Genomic DNA, 24,793 nt, shown 5'->3' with positions numbered 1-24,793 from the left:
ACATACTATTCCTGAAGCTGATGTTTTCAATACTTGTCCAGATCCAATAAGTGAACTAGAATACTTAAAGAAGTGAAAGTCATGGTATATACTGTGTAGGTATGTACCACATCCCCTTTGACAATGGAAACAATGTTTGATACCAAATAGTGATTTTTAAAATCACTCAGATTGTAGGACCTCAATACACACATCAGTCACCTTAAACATACTGGTGAAAAACTCAAGTGCCCAGCTGCAGCTCCTATCTCTATGCTGAACCTAGACAGTACCCGCCTTGCTCAATGAATCAGAAGTGAGAGTTGTATGGAATGCTGTAGGGCAATTTCATAGACTTCTGTAGAAGGAAAATTCATGCAAGAAGTTATTAAATTACAGTGTGAAAATTGAGAAAAGAGTATGACTAATTGGTAATTTCATCTTTGAAGTTTTCCTGCAGATTCTTTGTCTCTCAAGAAAGTGTAATTTGTTTGTAGTTTTGCTTTACAATTGTCTGTCATGCGCACCAGCTCCTTCTTGCCACTCCTTTGGAAGACAGCAACTGTTTAATGGATTGCTTTAAGTAAAGGCTTGATTTTTCTCCCCTTACATATAAGCTTATATAGAAAAGCTGTATATCAGTATAAAATGGAAATGTACATCTGGAGAGTACCATTTCTAAGTTAGGAAAGAAAGCTTGCTCTAAGACAGAAGTTCTCGACATGTGGGTCGCAACCCCATAGAGTTTGCATATCAGATATTCACATTACAATTCTTAACAGTAGCAAAATTATAGTTATGATGAAGCAGTGAAATAATTTTATGGTTGAGGATCACCACAGCATGAACTGTATTAAAGGGTCACAGCATAAGGAAGGTTGAGAACCACTGCGCTGACTATAACAAGCAACATATAGCAATTTTAGGTAGACTTTCCAACTTGTCTTTAAATACTCAAGGTAAGGCTAGGAAATGTTAATCAGCAAGGCAGTTCATTAATTTTCTGAACCTATTCTAAAGCTGAGCTGAAATACGTATTTTGTGATCCTTTGTCCTAAAGTTGGAGTAAATTATCAAATCCCATCCAAAGCCTACCAGTTGAAGTTCAGAAATCAGAAGATGTATTGCATTTCACTTTGTTTGGTTCATTTGTTTGTGTTTGTGAGAAATGGCAGCCAATGGAGAACTCCAGACTAGAGAGCCTGAATTTTCTTGATTTATCCATATAATGTCCATGTTTTCCTTGAATGGCTGTACAAGTCACTACCCCTTACCATGGTTTCCTTTTCCTCAGCACTAAAATAGGCAATAACTACATTAACTACTTTTGAGACAGCATGAATTTTAACACAGGATCATGAAATTTCTCAGATGTAAGTTGACGAGCTCAGGATGGTCTCCTTTCAGATTCTAACGGATTACAGTAAGCATTGCTATAGCATGTCGAGTGCCTACTATGTGCTATTCAGTCTAGTTGACATTTTCTACACACTATCTCTGATCTTCACAGTAATGCACTTGTTTGTACAGCGCTATGATTCCCATTGTACAAGAGGGAACAGAAGAAACTCTGATAGGGCAAGAGATTTATCCAGGATCACATGGTATACAGGTAATAATCCAGAACTCAAACCAAGTTAGCCTCATTTACAAAACATCGTCTATGAAAAATACAGAAACCTAGAATAGCACTATCCCACACTCCACACCTTTGGACTAAAATTCAGGATCTCTGGGGAGGATATGAATTTTGTAAAGTACTTTGTCATCTAGTGACATGTGCTCAGCAGGAAAAAGATCTTTATAAGGCAAGTAGTTTCCAGTGAAGTTTCCCTTTCCTATTACAATATTTTCTCTGATTTTTTTCCAAACTAAGTGTGTACTGACAGTGCCCTATATAGCATTTACATAGTCTGTAAATGTAATTATTCAAATAAATCTCCAGGAAAACTTGTCACTTCTCTTTGAAAGATTCTGCAACTAGGAAGGAAGTTCACCAAATTTTCCTTATGGGACCAAGGCAGGAAACCTTCATTTTATTAAATGTCCTGACTGCAGTAGTAACTACAAATTTTGTTTGAAGAAAAAATGGGAGCATCCTCAAATAGAATTTCATACGGTAGTCCCTGGGTTCTTCACCTGGGAAGAAACCTTTATCTCTTCCAATGTGATATACTTTGATTTGAATTCCAATAAAAAGAAACATTTCTCATTTTACTCATCAATACTTCAGAGGCTTTAGCAAGGGAGTTAAAGGCGCACCATTCCCTAGCATTGTATATGAGTTTGAGTTGACTTTGAAAGATGCTTTTAAAACATGCACAGATGATGTCGTTGAAACTTAGGTTCCATTTATTATTTTTACAGCAACTTTCTTTAATTCTACAGAGAACTCAAACTAATGAGTCATGTAATAGATGACCAAGTACTTAAGAAGAATGTGAAATGGTACTAGGTGGGGTTATAAAACAAAATTTGTGACAAGCTGAAAGCACTTAGGTTTTTCAAAGTAGATACAAAGGGTGAAGGATTGACAGGACAGGCTAAAATTAATCAATGCATTAATACGTTTTTCTTAGGCCTCACCACAAATTATATCTCTATTTTGAAGTGTGTCTTTAAGTAAATTGACCTCAGAAGCCAGCAGGGCTTAGGCAATATCCAGTTGAGTTCTAATAGTTTTTCCATGAAGAGAAATAATTAAGTCTTTAAAAGGTGGCTTTAGGATATTCATGTCACTAGCTGCATGATTGCTTTTAACTTTATGAGAAATTATGAAATCTAAATAATCTAAAATGTAGAGACAATCATTTTTGTCCCTTCCTAATTCTAGCCAAGGAACTTTCCTAAACTCTACTCTATCCTTGGGCATCTGCATACTATTCCCAAATGCTGTATTTGTGATAAGACAAGAATTAGTGATTCTTGATAGCATCAGTGGTATCTATAAGGAAGAGAGCATAGTAAAGAAACAGGAAATTATTTTGGTTCTCCAGTGCAGTGAGGGCAGTAATGATTTTCCTACATTCCTTTTTGTATATTATATGGCTTCTTGGTGGCAACCATTTGGAGATATAAGAAGGATATTCCTGAATAAAATTACAGACAAACCACAGCATTCATAAAACAAATGCTGTATTTAGGACTCTTAAAAATAATCAGTATTTTATAGTTAAAAAATATTCAGGGTAATAGCAGAAGCAAGAGAGGGAATAAGAAGTTACAATCTTATCCTATAGTCAAAAGATTTGAGTCCAGCACTGGTGGCATACGCCTTTAATCCCAGCATTCAGGAAACAGAGGCAGGAATATCTCTGTGAGTCCAAGGCCAGCCTGGTCTACAGAGGGAGTTCCAGGACAGCCAGAGCTACACAGAGGAACCCTGTCTGGAAAAAAAAAGATATGAAACATGAATGGCCTTGAATAAGGGGGGAAACAACAGGACCAATGCCCATATGAACTCACAGAGACTGTTCAAACTAGACAAAATCCCAGCACTGAGAAGGGGAAGTAGATGCAAAATACCACTCTTAACCAGGGAACTATTTGCAGCTGATACCTGCTGGGAGAGGGGAAATCAGTTTTCACTAATGATGTGCCACTGGGTATGTCAACCACACTCCAGACCGACACAAAAGGGATTTCATAAGGGGTTTTGTGTAGGTAGTTTTTGTCTTGCTGGGAGTTTTTGTTTGTTTGTTTTGAGAGAGAACATAAAATAGGATGGGTGAGAAGGTGGGGAGGATCTGGGAGGAGTTGGGGAAGGGGAAAAATCAGATCAAAATACATTGTATGAAAAAATATTTTAAATAAAATGGGAGTAGGAGGGAGAACAAAGACATTGCCCTAAGATCGGAATGAGGATAAGAGGTACAAGATTCATGAATCTCAGGACTTTCAAAGAAATAGATATTTTCTGCTAAATATGAAAGAATTAAAATCAGTCATTGGGGTGAGAAGGATTTGAGAGAATCACTTAAATAAAATCTGCTTTCTAGGTAATATCAACAGTCAGTCGCCCAGCTGACTTGCAAGGTTCTTCCCATGCAATTTTTTTTTTTTATCCAACATCCTTGTTAAGATTGGAAGCAACTTACGAAAAATGTGTTTGACAGTCTTAAACTTTAGGCAAAATACTTTTTGAACCCCTTAGTAATACTGTGATCTTTTTTTAGCCACATGGTATTCTTCAATGTTGTTCATTGGTGAACATCTATAAACCTAATAATTAAACAGTAATTTGATAGCATGTGGTACACATGAAGAAATATCATGCAGCCATTAAAAATGTATAGAAATCCATTATATTAATGGAGATTTCTTTTATAAACTAATTTCTTAGTGTCTTAGAATTTACAGAGCTACTTCGAGGACATTCCATATCTATTATCTGACCAGAACGAGGTTTAACCTGTTTCTGTATACACTTGCTCTAATGTGTCTGCTAACAATGACCAAAAGAATAGAACCTTAATTTGTGTGAGCAGCTGTAACTTGAGGACTTTTCTGACTTTTCTGTTACAATTCAAAAGGCATAAGCTGTTGTGAGAAAAAAGAAGACAAGGAAGACAGACTTGGCCTTGGCTAACTGCCTTTTTCATATCATCTGTGCTTGAACTCTCTATTTAAGAGTTCGTGTTTTATAAAGCCATGGAAGCTTTAGTAAATGATCCCTCCCACATTTATTTTAACTGCCACACATTTATCAGATTCTGTGAGCATTGTAATATTTTAGAGGTCAGATATACTGATAACCACCCAGATTCTAGAATCAAACTGAACTAGATACGAACCCCAGATCCTTCACTCTTGGGAAAGTTGTCTAACTTTTCAGAGCTACAGCCTCCTCATCCCTAAAGTGAAAGCACAACTGATCTGTTTAATAAAGCACATAAGAAAATAAAATATAAAAGCACCTAATAAAAAAGCTGCCTAATGAAATATCTAAGAATGGAGTGTGTACACAGTAAATATTACCTATAGTTCTGATCAGTGTTGTTGTGTTGTTACTAATATTGATTACAGTAGCTGTCAGAACACTGGATAGGTGACTTTGGAAAGAGGTTTTCTCTGTATCCTAGAAAAGGATGGGGCCACAAGAGAATCAAGAGTCAAGACAGATTAGGATACAGCTGTTGTGTGTGATTTGACTAAGTTCTGGTTCTCATTTGTATTAGGTAGTGCCCCACAAGTCACCTATAACCAAAATAAATTCCCCTTTTATTCACCATAAAATTCATTCTGCAAGAATTCTGTTCAGATGTGAACTTAATGTCTAGAGAATGGAATGGTCTGGGACAGCAGCACATTACTTCATCATTAAAACTCTTCATAGGAACCTTGAGAGCCTGGAATATGGATATGTTTAAATAGAAAAGATCACCCAAAGACAGCAATATGGAAAAGCCTGATGCTAGATACCTGGTAGAATAACAGGAAAGTGGGGAAAGGTAGGGGAATAACAATGAAATAAAATCGTTCATTGGTATCCGTGGAAGATGTTCAAGTCTCATATAAAATAGCATAGTATTTGCATGTGATCTATGCACATTCTTTCTCATCCCTTAACTCATCTCTTACAATATCTAATACCATAATATCTTACAACATCTTACAATATCTAATACCAAATGCCATGTAAATGGTTGTTATGTTGTATTGTTTAGGGAATAACAAACTAATTTTACATCTTTATCACACAGCCCCTCAGTGTCATACATTTCCCATCTGTCCACTTAAGAATCACCTCAAATGATTTCAAAGAAAACTCCCTGGCCAAAAAATAAAATAATGACAGAGATTACACACTAACAGGCTGCAAATCATTTAAATCATATTTTGAGTGGTGTATTATGGTAACCTATAAATAACTAATTGCGTAAAATTGCTTTAGTAGTTTCTAGGTGGCAGCTTTAATTAAAAGCACCAGAGACATTTAGAAGTTTAGAAATGGATGGCATGTAATTTGCCCTTTTACCAACCATAAAATGGTAATTAAGGAATTTGATTCACTTCTTCCTATTAAAAGTTTTATGAGAATAGCAAGTTCCTTCTAAATACAGTTTCTCTTCAGCAGAAGGTAGTAAGTTTGCTTTATCTATCTTCTCCAGCAGGGTAAGATGTTTAAATGTACAAATTCTTCAGATGTTAATTAGGACATTTCCTTCCATGTAAAGTATTTGTTTTTAAGGCTTTAAAACACGAAAAGTATTAGAGTTAAAACTTTGATCATAGCCCTATATTCTTCCAAGATCAGTACAAGATGACTCTGTAATTCCACATTTGCCAAATGTATGGGGTTGAGCATGAAATCAAAGAAATAGAAAGTCATTTCCTTATGAGTCTAGCACAGCTTGGTGATTTCTGGAGGAATCTTCTGTCTATAGTACACTGACATTCCAGGTAATCTGAAATCTTAACTCAGTAGCAGAGAAATTGATCATCAGATGGTTTTAGGTTCATTAATCCTCTAGAAATACTAAATAAATGAGCAGGCATGCAGAGTAAAACTCCAACAACATAAAGTCAACCAAGACATCTTTCAAAATGTGTGACTTTAACATCACCTTGGGCTAAATCACATCTGAATATGGAGTCATAAAGCTTATTTTTATTTTTTAATTGAACAATTGATTGCATTTTGGGGCCACTTCATCCAAGGATTACAGATGGCACACACAAGAAAGACAGCTGCCATTTTGGTTTTAAATAAAAGAAAAGCGGGTTTTTACAAGTTATCTGTGCAAGCCACAAACTGGTAAAATGGGGGATGGTTAGATGGCTCCTCTTGTGCAGCCCACAGTTTATCTCCCCTGGATAGAAAGCTAACTCTTCCTCTTCCTTCACCCCAATCAGAAACAAATAAGCATTTAGTAGTTTTGCTTTACAGTAGTACCTCCTTCAGTATACTAAAGGAGAATGGTATCACAAGCAGAGTATTTTCTCACCAATATTCTTCAGAATTTCTAGCAAATTGTGATAGAAAAGAAAAACAGACCTACTATTTGTATTATTTATCATTTTAAATAGTTCTATAGAATGTGTGTGTCCCCTTACTATCTGCATCTAAAGGCTGTTTATTTTCCCATATGTCCCCATGCCTTACTAACCTCTGAGGCATAATGAAAATATGAAATAACATCCAATGAAAAGTTCAGAACATGAAGTGGCATTGAGTATGTGCTGCTAAATCTGCAAAGGTAGGAATTCACTGTGTACCTATGACTGGAAAAGCTTGGAAAGAAGCATGTCTAAATATCTATGATCACTGCTACACAAGGAATTGTACATCATTTTGATTTTATTCTCTTTAAGTTTCTGAGTAGGGATGGAGATGTAGCACCTTTTCTTTGCATGTACAGAGCTTCAGGGTCCAGCTACAGCACCACAAAATAACAGAATTTACTATATTTTATAAGTCACCAGAACACAAAGTATTATATTAATAGTTATTAAGTAAAATGCAACTGTTGAGTGCACACACACACACACACACACACACACACACATATATATATATATATTTTAACACACACATACACTATCCTGTCCTATACCCTGATCCCTGGAGACACAGGTCTTTGTTTTCATGGATGACAGCTCTTCAAGAAAGAATATCACACTATAAAAAATTGACAATGTGTTATTCTTATCTGAGCATTTGAAAGAACACCCAATGAAGGTGTCACACCATAAACCAAAGAAGAAATGTTTAAAAAAAAACATTGCACTCCTATCAGCCTGATAGTAAAAATGTTTAATTACATGTATTTCTAAAAAGTTTTATAGAGAACAAAAATTTTAAGTAATCCATAATCTAATCATCGATCTAGGTAAGCCTAATGGTCTTGAAAAATATAAATGCAATAAGTCTCTATTGCTTGAAAGTTTGAACTGTAGAGAAAGGTATGAGGAGAAACCTCCAGGCTTCTTTCCCATAAACACAATTCTCTAAAAGAAATCCATTTTAGCAAATTGTTGCGAGTCCAACCACACCCATACACTTTTTTTTTTTTTTTTTTTTTGGTTTTTGGAGACAGGGTTTCTCTGTGTAGCTTTGCGCCTTTCCTGGAGCTCACTTGGTAGCCCAGGCTGGCCTCGAACTCACAGAGATCTGCCTGGCTCTGCCTCCCGAGTGCTGGGATTAAAGGCGTGCGCCACCAACGCCCGGCCACTTTTTTTCTTATAGAAAAGAATGTATACTATTATGATTATTTTCTACCTAACATAAGATATTATGGTACATAACATAATATTTACCAATTATTTTGTATGTGTATTTCTCAAGCAATACATACAGTCACATTCATGTAAAAGCAGCACACTTACCTATTTCTTATGGTGTCATATATCAAACCCAGGGGGTCTCAGACATGCCAGGCACAAACTCTGCTATGGAGTCCAATTACATGAAAAATCTTTCTATTGTTTGGGGATTTCATGTGTGTGTGTGTGTGTGTGTGTGTGTGTGTGTATTACATTTTTATCAAATCTGTCCCCCTACATAAATTTTGAACATAAAAATCTAATACTACCTGTTATTTGTAGATACATAAATATGCAAAAATGTATTTTAAAATATATAAGAATGCTATACACTAACTTCAGAATAGCAATACTTCTAAGTAAATAAGGAAAGTGAGTGGAAGTCTGAAGTAGTAGTGGAGATTCGACTGTATCTATGGTATTTTCTGTTTTCTGAGGCAGGAACAAAATAGTACCGTGTGTTAAATTTGAGTGATGGGTGCATGAGTGTTAGTATTATTGTGTTCTGACTTGTCTACCACTTGAAATGCTGCATAGTTTTAAAACATTTTGAATCAGAAATGGGTTAAAGAACAACTTGAAAATTTATACCTGACAATCCCATTTCAAAAAGTTTTGTTTTAAATAAGGCTTTTTTTTCTCTCAGTAGAGATGGTAGTCAAAATATTTAACAACATATGAGGCACAGGTAACAATACATGAGAGAATTTAAGAATGTTGGCCTTGAAATGGAGTCTTTAGAGCACAATCTGGTTACTAATATTCATCTCTTATTTCCTCAACTTACTGGATTTAAGCCTCTCCTGTTAGCTTCAGGCTTACCAGCACTTTTCATACATACCCATACTCAGAGCTGCCTAAATGGCTGACTGTGAACTTCCTGAAAAAAGCATCAATGTAATGAGTCAACTTTATCATTAACCAAAGTCACTGTTTCCTTGGGAGTGGGTTCTGGCCCGTTTACAGTGTCTCCCTGAGGAATCACAGGATTAACCACTCAAATGTGAGGTTATCTTCCAGCCTCAAATATCAAAGCCTAGCCAAGAAGCTCCAATGTTATTTGCTCTATTTTTCTTCCACTTTCATTTACTAGCTGTTCCATTTGGTTTTTCAAAATCTTGTTAAAGTGTGTAATGGATTTGGGGGAAAGGAAGGTGGGTAGGTGGCCCAATTTTACCAGTATTTACTCAGGAAAGGCAGCTGATTATAACAGTAATTTCCCTGAGTGGCCAAGAACCATTTCTCATTTTGGAAGGCATCTCTAACCCAAGAAAATTAAAGCCATACTAACAGATTGACAAGTCTACTTTGTCCCTCCCCAAGCTAAAATCTATCAGAATGGACTTTTCTAACAGGATTGCCACTGCTTTCTTCTATAGTCCTTTATCTATCGTCTTGAACAAAGTAAAATCAGAACTGCAGAAAATCTACTGCTCTGGCCCTACTTTAGGACTTAGTCTCACCAGGTGCCTTTTCACCTTTTCCAAAATAGTAAACTGAGAGTAGGGGACATGTCTAGGGAGAGGTAACTGAAGAGGGGCTGTGGTAGATGATATAAAAGCTAAAGCTCATGAAGCAAGAAAATGTTGGTGAAATCTCAGGTTTCACAAATAAAACAAAATAAGAATACCTTCTTTTTTATTTTTCATGCTGGGTGGTATTTTATTTCCCAAGTATATCGGGTCCAGTTTTGACATTAAGACTTTAGTCCAAGAATCAGTTTAAATGTTTACAGGATGCTATTCAGATGTCACAGATGGCCCAAACCACCAGCATGTGAGCTGTACATAATCTTCTCTTGTTCCTAAAAAAGTTAGAGATGTTTGGACAATTGAATTATGGAACCACTGAAGCTTCAAAATATCATGTGGAAAATATTTCATTATGCCTCTGTTTGATTTTGTTATTTATAAGGCTCACTGTTATTAATTACTTTCTAATTGCTTATATTGTTCAATTTCTAATAAAGACCTGAGTCATTTATTATATACACAAATAAAATCCTCCTTTATGCAGGAACTATGCTAATGCCAGTTGCACAAAAGCTTCCTTGTTATCAGACCAATATCCAGAGATGCCATCATCTTAATTAATACTTTCAATATATTTAACTGATATTAATAAAACACTGGTGCCAATAGTACCACATTGCAATTCATAAGGCTCCCACTGATTTTAGCTACTTTGCCAAATCAGCATCATCATACCAGTATATCATATTAGGAAAAGAAGCATGTTATCTGAGTTCCACTATTTAGTTGAGCTTTTCAAACAGTAAATTCAAAATTCTTCAAGGAAGTAAAAAGCCATGGACCTGCCTTTCAGTAGAATATAATCTGTTTGGGAAGACAAGAGATGGATCATTAGGTTATATGATATCAACATTAAATATTGTAAGGGCCCAAGAAATCATTAATATCTTTGGATTGAAAGAAAGGAGGTAGGGAAAATGATCAGAAGAGTAAAGGGCAAAGTAATCTGAAAAGGGGGCTAGACACAGGGACAAAGTAAAACTGAGAACTAGAGTCAAACCTTTATCCAAAATAGGTTAAGTCAACTCTAAAAGGAAAAGGAATTCAAAGAACAAAGTAACTGTAAATGAGACATGAATGGTTTATTTCTTCCTGTGAGGAAATGGATTCATTACAAAGGTCCTAATAATTATACAAGTACAAATGTATTGTTGTGCTCATTTCTTTGTTTATTTGAATTGAAGTTTTGTGTATCCCAGGCTGGCCTTGATTTTGCTATGGAAGTGAGCCTAGCCTTATAAACTACCTCATCCTCCTGCCTTTACATCCAAGTGCTGGGGATTACAGGTATGTGCTATTAGGCTCAGTGTAGAATATGTTCTTGGTCCATTGTAGCAGGAATCTTAAAAGTTCTTATTAATAAAATCAAACCCAAGGCGAGTTATTGGGGTCCATGCTGGTAGATCAGAGAGACAGAACAAGCCACAGCTAACCTCACCTGGTCAACTTCTTAGCTGGGTCTTGTTTCCTCAGACTGGAAGCTTCTGTGTCCTCATCCCAATGGCTCTCAGCTGAACTGCTGCTGGAAAGCCTGAAGCTTAACCAGCCACATGCTTAACCAGCCAAATGCTTCTAGTTTCTGGTCCTCACGCCTTATATATCTTTCTGCTTTCTACCACCACTCCCTGGGATTAAAGGCTGGCTTTCTGGGATTAAAGGCGTGTGTCACCATGCTTGGCTTTTTCCAATGTGGCCTTGAACTCACAGAGATCCAGAGGGATTTCTATCTCTGGAATGCTAGGATTAAAGGTGTGTGCTATCACTGCCTAACTAGTGGCTTTTCTGTTCTCTGACCCCAGATAAGTTTATTAAGGTACACGATATTTTGGGGAACACAATATCACCACAGTCCAGTTCGAAACCTATCACATTCTTAGTAGCAATGCAGGCTTTAGATGAGCAACTTCATGTCATGTTATACCTCAACCTTACCCACTTGGAACTGCATCCCATACCTCTTCTAATAGAATCAGAAAATTTCTACCATCCAAGGAAACCAATAAAATCGCCAAGGAAATACCTCCATCAAGACATTTGCAAATATTAAAGTCAGTTTGTATATTGTGAATCTTGTGGCTAGATGGGTACTGCACCTTGAAAGAACCGTATTAGAACACTAGATAGAAGAAAGGGCATTGCAGGCAGAGACAATGGTGCAGGCAACACCATGGGGATTAAAAGGTGGTGTGTTTCAGAGCTAACTAGACTGATTTGACTGGAAAAAGAATACTGGATGCCATGCAGACTGATCACCACTGTCAGCATGGAGCAGATGCTGACAGAATTACACACGGCGCTTCTGCCATCAAAGTCAAGCTATGTTGAAGTAGGTAATCATCTACTAGATAAACCACAGCACGATACCAGAAAACTAACTGTTAATCACAACCATGAATAAATATTAACATCACTCGTGTTCACCTTTCGGAAGGCTCTCACAGACAAGACAGCTGTTATTTTATTTGGCCTTTACAGTAATCTGCTGACATGGGCAGCTCAGCTGTTATTCCTATCATTAGACAAAGATGAAAAGCTGAGCACTAGGAGCTTAGGTACATTGGTTCAAGCTACAGCCTCACAGCCTGAATTTCCTCTTCCTCTCATATCACTCATGAGCATATCTGTGTGGTTCAATTTAGAAAATGAAAGGTATAGAAATGGCATGGGGGTGACCAACCAAGATGAGACATGGGAAATGACAAGCATCTAGCTTTTTTCAATTCCTTTTTGCATAACCTTCTCATGCCCAAGATTATCAAACTTGTAGATCAACTTGGGGAGGAGGGGAGGTGCACAGAGTTCTTTGCTTCATGAAACTGAATATCCTGAATATCTTACTTTAACTCAGTTGTCATATTTTATTGTTGTTTGTTTAAATTTTTACTATTTGTGTGTACGTGTGTGTGTGTGTGTGTGTGTGTGTGTGTGTGTGTGTGTGTGTGTTTGCAAACAGATTTCAGAGAGCACAGCAAATTATGGGAGTCAGTTCTCTCTTTCCACCATATGGGCCCCAGGGATCTGTGTCAGATCATCATGACTGGCAGCAACTGCCTTAAGCAATGGAGCCATCTTGCTGGTCCTCAGCTGTCATGTATGTTTGCATATGTGTGAGAGAATGAGAAAGAGCCTACACATGCATGTTGTTGTCGTAGTTGCACATTATTGATTGACCTCAAATTGATCTTCCTTAATGTCTCTTGAACTTTATTTAAAGGGTTGAAAAATTGTATGCACATGGTGCTCATTACCTTGCCTTACCTTTCACAAATGTCTGTCTACTGCTTCTGAGTAGTGATCTCTTCTGCCATTAGCTTCATTCATCAAGATGCATGGATGCTGAAGGAATTTTGTATGGACATTCTGTGTTGTTTTTGAAAGTGCTCTAACATGCAAATAATTATCCTTAAAAATATTCACTCTTCTTTAGTTAACCTACTTTTCTGAATAGTAAGCACGGCAGCTCCATATCCTGCTTTTACTGATCATTTGGGCCAAGGTATTCTACTTAGTTTGCTTTTTTATTAGAACATCTTGGTCATTCCCATACCTTGAGACTCATTTTCCCCAGAGTGAAACAACTGCAATTAGCTCTTTGCTGGTCCATTGGCAATAAATGAACTTTTCTACCTAAGGCTAATTGTTCATATAAGGATCTTGGGAGGTACTTGTTTTCTTAGGATGGCAGAAGCATTTCTTTTAAAGTATATCTGAGTCATGTCCTATATCTTAGCTTGCATAGACCAAGCCCTTTTAAATCATACCCCAGATGCATCTTTCGGGCAAGAATTTTATCATAAAAAAAGCAAGAAATGCACATCTCAATTTGGGCTAGAATCATCTACTTACCCAAATCTCTCTTGCTTATACACACAACATACACACAAACTTCTATAAAGCAATGCAAAATAATTACATCAGTATTGGTGTCAAGTTTCATAGCAAAATGTTGATATACCAGTCCTGAGGGTGCTACTTCCTTAACCAATTGCACATCATACAGCTTCACTTGTTTGATTATCTGTATGAAAACTTTAACCAGCTTTTAAAATTGTGAAGGCTTTTGCCTCAATAGTTCCATGGTACAGAATTTCTCCCAAGCTAACAAAATTGTTTTCAAGCACTACCTTGTCTCTGTGGTGAGTCTAACACAGGGCACTCTGTTGACAAAGGTTACATAAGATTTTATAGACTCCCGTCTTCTACTATTTGTCAGTCCACTATATGAAGACCTAAAATGTTGAAATATTGCCTGGATGGAAACCATTGTCTATGATTATAAGTTTGGAAACGTCACTTTCACAAGGAATAATAGCAATGATTGTGTGATTTATGATGCCACTTAGCAATACCATAATACTTTATCCTCTTCATAACCTTTCATTTCCATGGCTCTTGTGATCTTCAGAACATTTTACTTTGTGTAATTCAGAATGTACAGGCAAAGAAAACAAGACACCAAATGATAAAATGCCATACACTATGTCCTATGAGAAATATGGAGCAGATACACCCTGGAAAACTTATCTCTAACCTTGGATCCAATGTTCTCTCTGCTCTCTCACATGCAGTGAGGCAAATTAGTGAGAAATCTTGAGCCATCTGTGTTTCTTCATATCTCCTGACACAGTAAGTTAGAACAAGATTATAAGAACCGAATACAAAGCTGTGCCGACAGAGCAGAGTGGATTTGTTGTGGGGGAGCATGAGGCTATTTGGGATTGCAATCTCCACAGATCAAATTCACTTTCAGTTAATTTGATCTATGGTCTTTCATCTCTCTCTTCTTGCTTGTCAAACCCCCTTTTTTCCATACTCAAACCATCACTAATTGATAAGACTACCTTCCTCTTAATGCTCTTTAGAAAAAAGAGATTATCATTGCAGCCTTCCTCAACTCATTTTAGAGACATTGATGTGTAGCTTTTGACCTCTTGGCATGCTTTATTTTACTTCAAGTTTAGACGTGCACCAATAAAAACACGTGTAAATTTAGCCTATAAATGTGCAGTATTTCTTGATCACTTATGCTCAAGTATCCCAGATTTTTTTAAAATATTTAAAAAAAAAAACAGAAAAATACATTTTTATCCTCAAGAAGCTTATTATATAAGCAGATCATTTTTGGAGAATTCACATTAAAAACACATAAATAAAATGATAGCTTCTGCAGTTTAGGAAACAGAGAGCTTATAGTGAATTAAAAGTTTGCAGAGAAAGCTTCAAGAAATAGAAGTGGCTTAGTTTCTTCATCTAAAAATGATATTAATATCTGCTACACATGGTTATTATTAGTATTAAGTGAGAATATATGTGTAAAGACTCCAGCACTGGACGTAGAAAAACATAATATACGCAGCAAGTCCACATGATCATTGTATACTGGACATCCTGTGTGGGTTTTCAATGATGTTAACCCAGATTTCATCCTGAATTCATCGGGAATTCAAAATATATCTTCAGATTCCAGGTGATACCTACTCTAATAAGATACCTTACGACCATAATTTCCCCACTCCTGTGACATCCTGACTTGCCCCAAACTAGTGCTTATATAATGGCACTGTGTTACTTGATTTTTCTCCATAAACCCACCAGTTTCTGAACCTCTCAAGGGCAATGTTATTTCTTTTTTTTTTTTTTAACCATGCTATGCTTTTTACCATACCATACTTAGCACAATGCCTAACAGATAACAGGTGTAAAGTAAATGGTGAACAAATCAGTAAAAGGGAAAACAGATTCTTCAATCAGATTTTACAAAAAAAATACTACTTGGTGGACACAGGAGAGCTGTTCCTTCACTTTGCCTTGCAACAAAGCTGAGGCTTAAGCTTTACAAGCTGAAGAGAAAACAAAGTGCTCCAAACTGGAACTGTCTGTCTTTCTCAAAATCCAAATTCTTGGTCAAGTCGTTTACCAATCTATTGTTCCTTGTGATAACTCTGAAGCACTTTAAAGAAGGTTCTCATTCATCTAATATAGAGGACATTGCAGTCAGTAGAACATTCGTTTGAGTGTTTGTCATTTTAAATGTCTATTTATATACCTTGGGAATGACCTTTACTGGTTAGAACTTACTATAACTTTTTATTAAGCAGAATATCCAATTAAGTACCTCACACCATTCACTAGCCATGCAGTACTAGAATGAGTTTATTAGTGTCTCCTATTGGAGAAATTCTGATTGCATTGTTAACCACGCAGAGAAATCATCTCAACTGTTCATTAAAGTCTGCCTTCTTCTAACTGATAGTGACACGCAGGCATCTAAAGTCCTCCGAGTTCTAGAAGCTTCATTAGTAGCTACCTAGCAAGAGAAATTAATGGGTTCGTTGTGCAGAAGAATCTTGGTCCTTTCTGATCCCAGTAGGTAATTAAGTGGACAATAGTTAGATCTGCTGGAGAAAATATGCTTCTGCCTAGATGTGTTTGCATATGCACCATACATATGATATCAATTTTACGAGAATTTGAATGCACATAAACAAAGTAAAATGTTTATCTCTCTTTGACTTAAAAAAAAAAAACTTTAGGATCAACTGGTTAGAGTTGACTGACTACACAATTCAGCACTTACTACTGGGGATTAAGCTGGTACCATATTAAATTTAGGGTATTACCTAGAAGTTGATTTTAGCAATGTATTGCTGTCTCACAAAAACGAGCATATTGAAGAGGGAAAAAACTCAGTATTTCAGTTTTCTGGTTGGTGGAGCTATAGATGGAGAGGACTTTATGACTACTTTTCAAACCTTATATTCTGGGAAAAAAAACTTTCATTTCTTCATATAGAAATAATAAAAATTTAGCTTCAACAGCTGTAATTTTTAAATGATATTCAGAGATACCTTCTGCCAACATTTGAAATTGGCATTGTATACAACCAAAGCCTCTGATTTTTCTGTTATCTAATTTGGGATTTTAGCTGCTATTTTTGGGCTATCTAGCTCTACATCTGGACTCCCAGTGATCACATCAGCGTGCCCCCTTTCCTTCAGTATTGATCAGTAGCATCCTGTTCCCCAATAGGTGATAAATTTATTAGTAACTATCTAGGCTGTTTCAGCTTTAAGCAGTTGTCTTCCTAAGAATTATAGTATTTATTCATTGGAGGATAATAAGACAAGAGAAGAAGTCAAACAATTTCACCTGTAATTTGCAGCCATTTCATACAGAGTGATGCTTCACTGAGAAAAGAGCCTGCGGTTCAGATATTATATAATGCCCCCTATTTTGCATATGACGTTGTGAATAATTTCTTTTACAAGATGCACTTTATTTATGAGCAGGTCCCTTCACAGAAGCTGCTTGTTGGGGCTTAATGCTGATGAATGGAGACAGCACTATTCACACTTGCAGGTTATGGTCTGTCAGTACTTTCATTATGTGCACTAATTTACAGGGATTTATTTATTTTCTCACAAATGTAAAAATGTGCTCCAAGCTAAACATGCTGTACAGGCATCTGAGCCCAATGTTTTCCTTGGTGGGGGTGGGTGAGTATGAGGACTCAAGCTGTTGTGTGTGTTGTTCTTCCCACTTCTATCCCCACCCACTTGGCATTAACTGTCTGAACTCATGCTAAGTCAGAGATTCTTATTTTCTTGGGTTGTTTAAGAATCAACACTGGTTACATTTTTAAATCCTGGAAGTGATTTTTCTGAATGCTATTTAAATCTTTTCTTATCCAAAGACTGTGCAATAGTGTATTGTAAGTGCTAATGAAAACACTGACAATTAGCACATCAAAGGGCATGACTGTTAAAATAAATTATGCATACAACATTGGACATCAAGGTTTGGAAAGCAGAGTAAAACAACGTAAATATACGAAACTAAATTGAATCTGCAGATCCTGCTAGCCCCAGATGGCTTTATGTGATCTGAAATCACCGACTTTCACATCTCTGAAGAATAAAGCTTGAAATATACTGGGTATGTGTCACATTCTCCTACTAAGTCTAACAAGCACTAATACATCATACTGAGCATCACTATCACAATTCTCATGATAGGATGGAAAACCTTCAAAATAATGAACAAAAATAATTCTCTATGTTCTGCATGAAACTTCTAATTTGAATTTTACCTCTATTGAAAACTGAATATATCTTCATATATAATATATCTTAAATCCTCTCACAAGGGAAGAATTGGTGAAACTGTTGTTTGGAGAATTGTTGTGTTTGGTTAGATTGTTGACTAATATGCAAAATAAAATATACCTAGGTGCATTTACAAAACACCAATCAGGCAGGTCCCTCAAAGCCCATTCTACTATTTCTTTATCAACACCAAGCTTAAATGTGATATGACTCAATAAATGTTAATTAAAGAGTCCCAAGAAAAAATAAGTATGTTTGTGACTTGGACCTTGATAAAAAAAAAAAAAAAGAGGTTGGCTTACAAACATAAAAAGGAAAATGTTCTACAAACTGTCAGCAAAATACACCCTGGAGTGAGTATTTAATAAGCCCAGACTTATTTCAAGGGACACTCATCTGTGGAAGCCAGCTGACGTTAACAGACAAAGAGAAAAAGATAGGTTCACAATGGTTACCGCTTCACCAAACGCAAAAGTGGAAAAAGGATGTAAAGCCCAAGATTATCCTCCCTGGATTAGCCCAAAATTCTCTACCCTGGTAGATATAGGGAATCTGGTATTCAAGACTCAAAATTGTCCTTCCAAGTTATCAGCATAAAGGTGCAAATGTTGGCTGCCATTAGAATCTAAAATGGACCTCAAATACACAAGGATTAAAGGCCCAGTGTGCAAGATGGCACTACTGGGATGTAGTAGAAACTTTAAGGCCCAGTGCAATGTCTTCCAGTCATTGAAGGTGTGATCTTGAAGGGAATAATAGGACCTTGCCCCTTCTTCCTCTTTTTCCAGTTGTAAAGTCTTCTACTGCCATGCATTCCCATTGTGAACTGTCTGTAGAGGTCTCAATCAGTGAAACCAACCCACAGTACTTATAAATTCCAAAGTTATAAATTAAAATCACTTGTTCCTCTTTTCAAGTTGATTGCTTATACTTTTGTTCCGGTAACAGAAAGCTGATGAACACATTTGCCCTAGATTACTTAGAGAACAATTTATTTTTCTGCATCAGTGGGGAACCTACTCTCACTTTCAGAGGATCTGATTCTCTCTTTCCTACCTCTTAGTAAAAGCAACACTTAGCTTTATTTTTAGCACTCTTACTAAAGTTTTGATTGTTTCTCTTAATCCCCACTTCAGTACACAAAGAATCCTTATCCTTTGGTCCTCCAAGAGTCTAGCATAGTGCCATTCAGTACCTACTTAGTAAATGACTCATGATTTCCCACAGTTTGAGCACACCTAATCTTAGAAGTGTTCTCTCCAGGATTAATCTTTGCCCTCCTTTGTCTCTGGGCTTCAGTCTTGGTCTTTTATTCAACCCTCTCATGAGTGTGAAATCTTAAATTCTATATTTGGTGATATTTAATATAGAGACCTTAGAAGGAGGTCTTAAATCAGAGGCCTCTAAATGCAAACCAGATAAAAATTTTGGCAGTTAAAAAAATGATTTTGCCAAAACAGATACAGAAACAAAGAGCAGATATTCCCCTTGGCTCATCATCAACCAGAATGTTCTTTGGGGGAGGAATAAATGTTCCTGTGCTATCATCATTTGACTTACACCAATTTTATGAGTCTGTTTATTGACTTCATTAAAGGTACATATACTTCTAAAAATGATAAAGGGATTTGTTGACATGAAATGTTCTTTTTTGGATATAGTATTATCCTTGGAGGACTGACAAAAAAACATAAAACATTTTAAGAGTATTTTTACGGAGAATTAAAATGAATCTAAGTTTTATAAATGTTAAGAATACTTTATAAGGAACATAGAGATTTATCAATTATATCCCTGGGCCAAATCTGAATATTAACCTCATGCCAATGCATTAGCTCATCTACGAGCAAGCAGCTTAATAGGTTGGATTTCTTTTTTGCAGTTATAGTGAATGAACATATGGCTTTTCACATGTTATTAAAGTTCTCTATCACTGAGATATATCCTCAGCCATTTTTCCTGTGTCTGGGGTTTGTGTGTGTGTGTACATGTAATGTGAGGGGTACAGTCACCCATGTGGGCATGTGTAGAAGCCAGAGGTTGACATTCAGATGTCTTTCTCAATAATTTCTCCATCTTTTATTTTGACAAAGAGTCTCTTCCCTGAATTTGGAGATCTACAATTTGATTAGTGTGACTGGACAGTGATCCCCTTCCCCTTTCCATGGCCTGCCTGTTTCCACACCTACTACATTGGGGTCACAGCCATATACAGCAATTTATACAGGTTCTTGGGGTCTGAACTCAGATCTACATGTGCTTTAGGATTGACCAATAGAGCTTTAGGTTTGCCCTCCCTGGGGTGACAGGGAATGAAGACACTGCAAACACTCTTACAGAAAAGCTTGGCTTGGATAGGTCAATGCACTCTGATAGAGATGCAGCAACAGTAGCCTCAAACGTCAGCTCATTTATTATACACAGCGTAAATGAGGAGGCATGTAGAAGATCTCTGTAGGAAATCTCTGTAAGGGAGCAGTGTCAAGTTGGGGTCATCCCAGAGGATAATAGTTTCAGCATAAAATGTCAACATTCATACTTACACCAGGGGAAAACTTCATTCCTCTGAACCTGACCTAGGGATGGCTTTACCATTTCCATGGGTCTGACACAATGGGATCCTTGACATGGCCATGCTCATTTCAATAATACTCGTTCACTCAAGACTTCCTTCACTCCTAACATTTATACTTACATAGCAAGTACTTTAGCAGCTGAGCCATCTCTCCAGCTTCCATTTTGCTCATTTAAAAATAGACTTTTACTAAGTTGCCCAAGACGGTCTAGAAGTTGCAGTCATCCTGCCTCAGCCTCTTGAATAGCTGAGGTTACAGGCTTGTGACACCAAGTCCAGCTTACATTAGATGTACAAATTGTCTTTACATGATTATCTTTAGTTAATTTTATTATTGTTGTTGTTGTTGTGATAAAAAAAAATGCCATGATAAAAACCACTTAAAAATTCACTTTGGATTAAAGGTCTGGAGTTCTACATTCCATTGTGGTGGGAATACATGGAAGTAGGCCGAGAAGGTGACAAGAACGTGAGACTGGCTGGTCACAGTGCATTGTAGCTAGAGTTTTCCTGCCTTGCCCACAGTCAGGACAAATCTCTGTCACCCACCAGTCCCACAGCCGCTCAGACCCAACCAAGTAAGCACAGACTTGTATTGCTTACAAACTGTATGGCCGTGGCAGGCTTCTTGCTAACTGTTCTTATAGCTTAAATTAATCCATTTCTATAAATCTATACCTTGCCACGTGGCTCGTGGCTTACCAGCATCTTCACATGCTGCTTGTCCTGGCGGCAGCTGGCAGTGACTCCTTCCGCCTTCCTGTTCTTTTATTTCTCCTCTCTGTTAGTCCCGCCTATACTTCCTGCCTAGCCACTGGCCAATCAGTGTTTTATTTATTGACCAATCAGAGTAATTTGACATACAGACCATCCCACAGCAGTGCATCCACACTCAGGAAGCAGAGAGTGAGTAAGCAGGACCAGGGTATTAAATCAGCAGGCCTCCCGGGAACCTACTTCCTCCAGGGAGGCTCTAGTTTGTAAGCATTCTACAACTTTCTCAAATAACATCACAAGCTAGGACAGTGTCGTCTAAACCTATAGGAGACATTCTGCATTCAAATCACAGCAGTGACTTTATATTTTGCCCCCATATTTTTAATTGTGTGTGTGTCTGTGTCTGTGTCTTGTTGTGCTTTATTAAAATAGTGTATTTATTATTTCAGAATTTTCCAACTTTCACATATGCTTGGTAGATTTCATTGAGTCTGAATAAAAGGGAAATGAGAAAAATTTAGGTGCACAATTTTTAAAAAACAGAGTAGTTTCCTCTTTATGTGAAACTTCAGTTTGCACAAATTTAGTTATCTGAAAAATGTTAAGTGAAAATATTAATAATTAGTAAGTTTTAAATTACATAGTATTCTGAGTGCCATGATAAAATTCTCACACCATATTGCCTCATCTTTCTGTAATATGAAACACCCAGACTATCAATGCTATATTTACTACCTGCTTATAAACCACTTAGCCATCTCAGTTCTCAGATCAACTGTTGTAGTCTCACAGTGCTTGTGTTCAAGTAACCTGAATATAGTAGCATAATGTATACATCACTCACCTTATTTAATCTCAATATATAGGTATTTTGTCATCTTGCATGGTCACAAGAATAAAGAGGTTGATGTGCTGGGCAGAAGACTCAGCTGGTAAAGTGCTTGCCTTGCAAACACAAAGACCTGAATTCAATCCTCAAAACTCACATTTAAAAAGACATGCATGATGACATACGCTCGTACTCCCAGTGCTGGGGAGGCAGAGACTGCTTAGTCTCTAAGTCTTATTGTCAGTCAGCCTAGTCTATTTGACAAGTTCTAGGCAGTAAGCATCCCTGTCTAAAAAAACAAAGTAGATAATGACTGAGGAGTAACGTTCAGAATTTGCCTCTGGCTTCCACACACATATGCACCTTTGTACACTGGGATACACATAAACACACACAGGCATGCAAATATACCTAAACCTAAAAATAAGAGGTTTTTTACTATTAGGTTATAGTAGTTAATCTCTTACTGTGCCTAACTTATAAATTGTACTTCATCATATGTATCACAGCGATATATTCAAATAAGGATTTATATGAAAAATTTGGTATTTGTAGGATTCAATATTATCCACCCACGACTGTATGTCCTCACATGAAGGGCCTGCTCACGTGAAGGAGTCTTACTGTAATCCCACACAGGTATTTCAAGAACATTCTGAAAAATGCCGAAGAAAATGGGAAGTGAACGATATGCTCCTTGTATAGGTTAGATGATTTTCCATCTATTATTTCATATGATTTTTAAATAGTAACCTAGGCATATAATTGCCTGCTCGGCCCAGTTTATCAAAGAAAGGGTTATAAAACTGAACCCTGCCCCAGTTCTCAGCAAAAAAGTGGAGGGGGAGTCAGTTGGTGACCATAGATAAGGCAGATAATTTTTTCTTATTTTACTACAGATAAAGCTGAAATATGAAATTTGAGGGCAAATATTTCAGAGTGCAATATCAGTTATAATTCACACATTCATTACTATATGGCAACCTTTCTAACTACTATTATAATACACATTTCAAGAAACCAGGCTGGAATTAACACTACACAAAAGCTTCCTTCGGCTGTCCCTCACACACTGGCAGCATTAAGTAGACTCTGTAGGTTTAAAAAAAAAAAAAAGAGTACATAAAGTTGGGAGGGAACGTGATGGGAGAATATAGAGGGGAGGGATTTGATCCAAATATGTAGTATACATGCATGACATTTAAAACAATAAATGAAAAAGAAGAAAAATCAGAATCAATTCATTTATTTTTCTCAAAGCTTAGCCTTTGTACAATGCCATAACTTTCCTCTCCAACCATCTTTTAAAAAGGTAATACAGAGAAATGTGTTCAGTCGAATTCATATTACAAATTCACTTTAAACTAAATAAAATTTTTTGAAAATAACACTAATCTTTTCCAAGTCAATTATTTCCTACTGCAACCATGAAAATAAGCAGTGGTCTGAGTACCAACATCGTTAAAAAAAAATGTGACAAACACTACCTCCTCTGATTTTTCTTATTTTACCTCAAAGATACTTTCTGACTGCACAGAGGGGTAAGCAAACAGCAAAAGAGCGGATAAAGGAGGATAAATAAAACAATTAAACCCAGCTTTATCTTTGTATGTCACTTTTTGTCATTTCTTTTCCAAACACTGCAGAAATGAGTATGTGTCCCAACCCTCGTCTCCCATTTCTGTCTGTGCTGAGCTAAACTAAATCCGTTTCTGTGGCTCTTTCAAGATACAGAACTTAGTGTAAATGTGGTCCACTAGATTATTAATGCTAATTTCCTTTTTCCCAACAGGCATCACAGTTGATAGGAATGGATTCATTTACTTTGTGGATGGGACTATGATCCGAAGAATTGATGAGAATACTGTCATCACAACTGTAATTGGCTCAAACGGTCTGACTTCCACACAGCCATTGAGCTGTGACTCAGGAATGGACATCACTCAGGTAGGCACTGCTGCTTTTTAAGCATTATCACCATTTGGCATCGGTGAAATGGATAACAATTTTCTCATGCAGAAATTACATAAAAAGGAAGCCTGGTGCATCTGCTGTAATGTCAGATAGCAGAATCTCCTTTTTATGTAAGTTACTTTTTTTTTTCCTCCTCAGAAAGCTTTGGGGAAAATGGTAAGCTAGGACGGGAGAAATATTAAGAAGAATGTTGATATAACAACACCTCCTAAATTTGAACCAATTAAAATTGGATTTGTTCAATATTTCCTAAAATATATAATGTTGCTATTTTAAATTAGTGTATTTCGTTTATTTATATATTGGAGGAGTAGAAAGGTGGGCAATGCAAGTGGAGACCAAAGGACAACTTGCAGAAATTGGTTCTCTCCTTCCACCATATGAATGCTGGGAATAAATTCAGGTCACCAAGCCTGGTAGCACAGGCCTTTACTCGCTGATCTTTTTCCAGCACAATTTTATTATTTTTGCAAACAACAGCAAATGAACTTTAGCAAAGACGTGATGATCAAGATCTTTACAAATCTATTTAATAAACATGTGAGTGTGGCATGTTATTTATGTACATATAAACAGCCATTTCTGAGATGTTTTCTTAAATAAAAGCAATGCCTTTTTCAGATTTGTTTTATACATATTTAACAAAACTCTGTGAGACTGGCCTCGTGTTCAGGAGTGTTTGGGCAATACAAATCAAACCCCATGGGTTTTAGTGGCTTTTGGTGTGGGAGAGAAAGAGAGAGTGTGAATATGGGTGGGTAGGAAGTAGGGAGGACTTAGGAGGAATTGGGGAATGAGAAAGAATATGATAAAAAAT

At 36.7% G+C, this 24,793-nt stretch overlaps 1 protein-coding gene across 4 annotated transcripts in view; it reads left to right on the top strand.

The window, feature by feature from the left end:
- The window catches only part of Tenm1 (teneurin transmembrane protein 1), an 829,897-nt gene that overhangs the window by 734,461 nt on the left and 70,643 nt on the right, over positions 1-24,793 (top strand). For all 4 annotated transcript variants that reach the window (XM_028881639.1, XM_028881638.2, XM_028881636.2 and 1 more), the window contains one exon: positions 23,795-23,949. In XM_028881639.1, coding sequence (XP_028737472.1) covers positions 23,795-23,949 — 155 coding nt within the window. The remainder of the gene's footprint in view (positions 1-23,794; positions 23,950-24,793) is intronic.

This window comes from Peromyscus leucopus, chromosome X (genome assembly GCF_004664715.2).
Source record: "Peromyscus leucopus breed LL Stock chromosome X, UCI_PerLeu_2.1, whole genome shotgun sequence".
Taxonomy (NCBI): Eukaryota; Metazoa; Chordata; class Mammalia; order Rodentia; family Cricetidae; genus Peromyscus; species Peromyscus leucopus.
The sequence above is the reverse complement of the archived record's forward strand: the minus strand, read 5'-3'. Positions and strand labels throughout refer to the sequence as shown.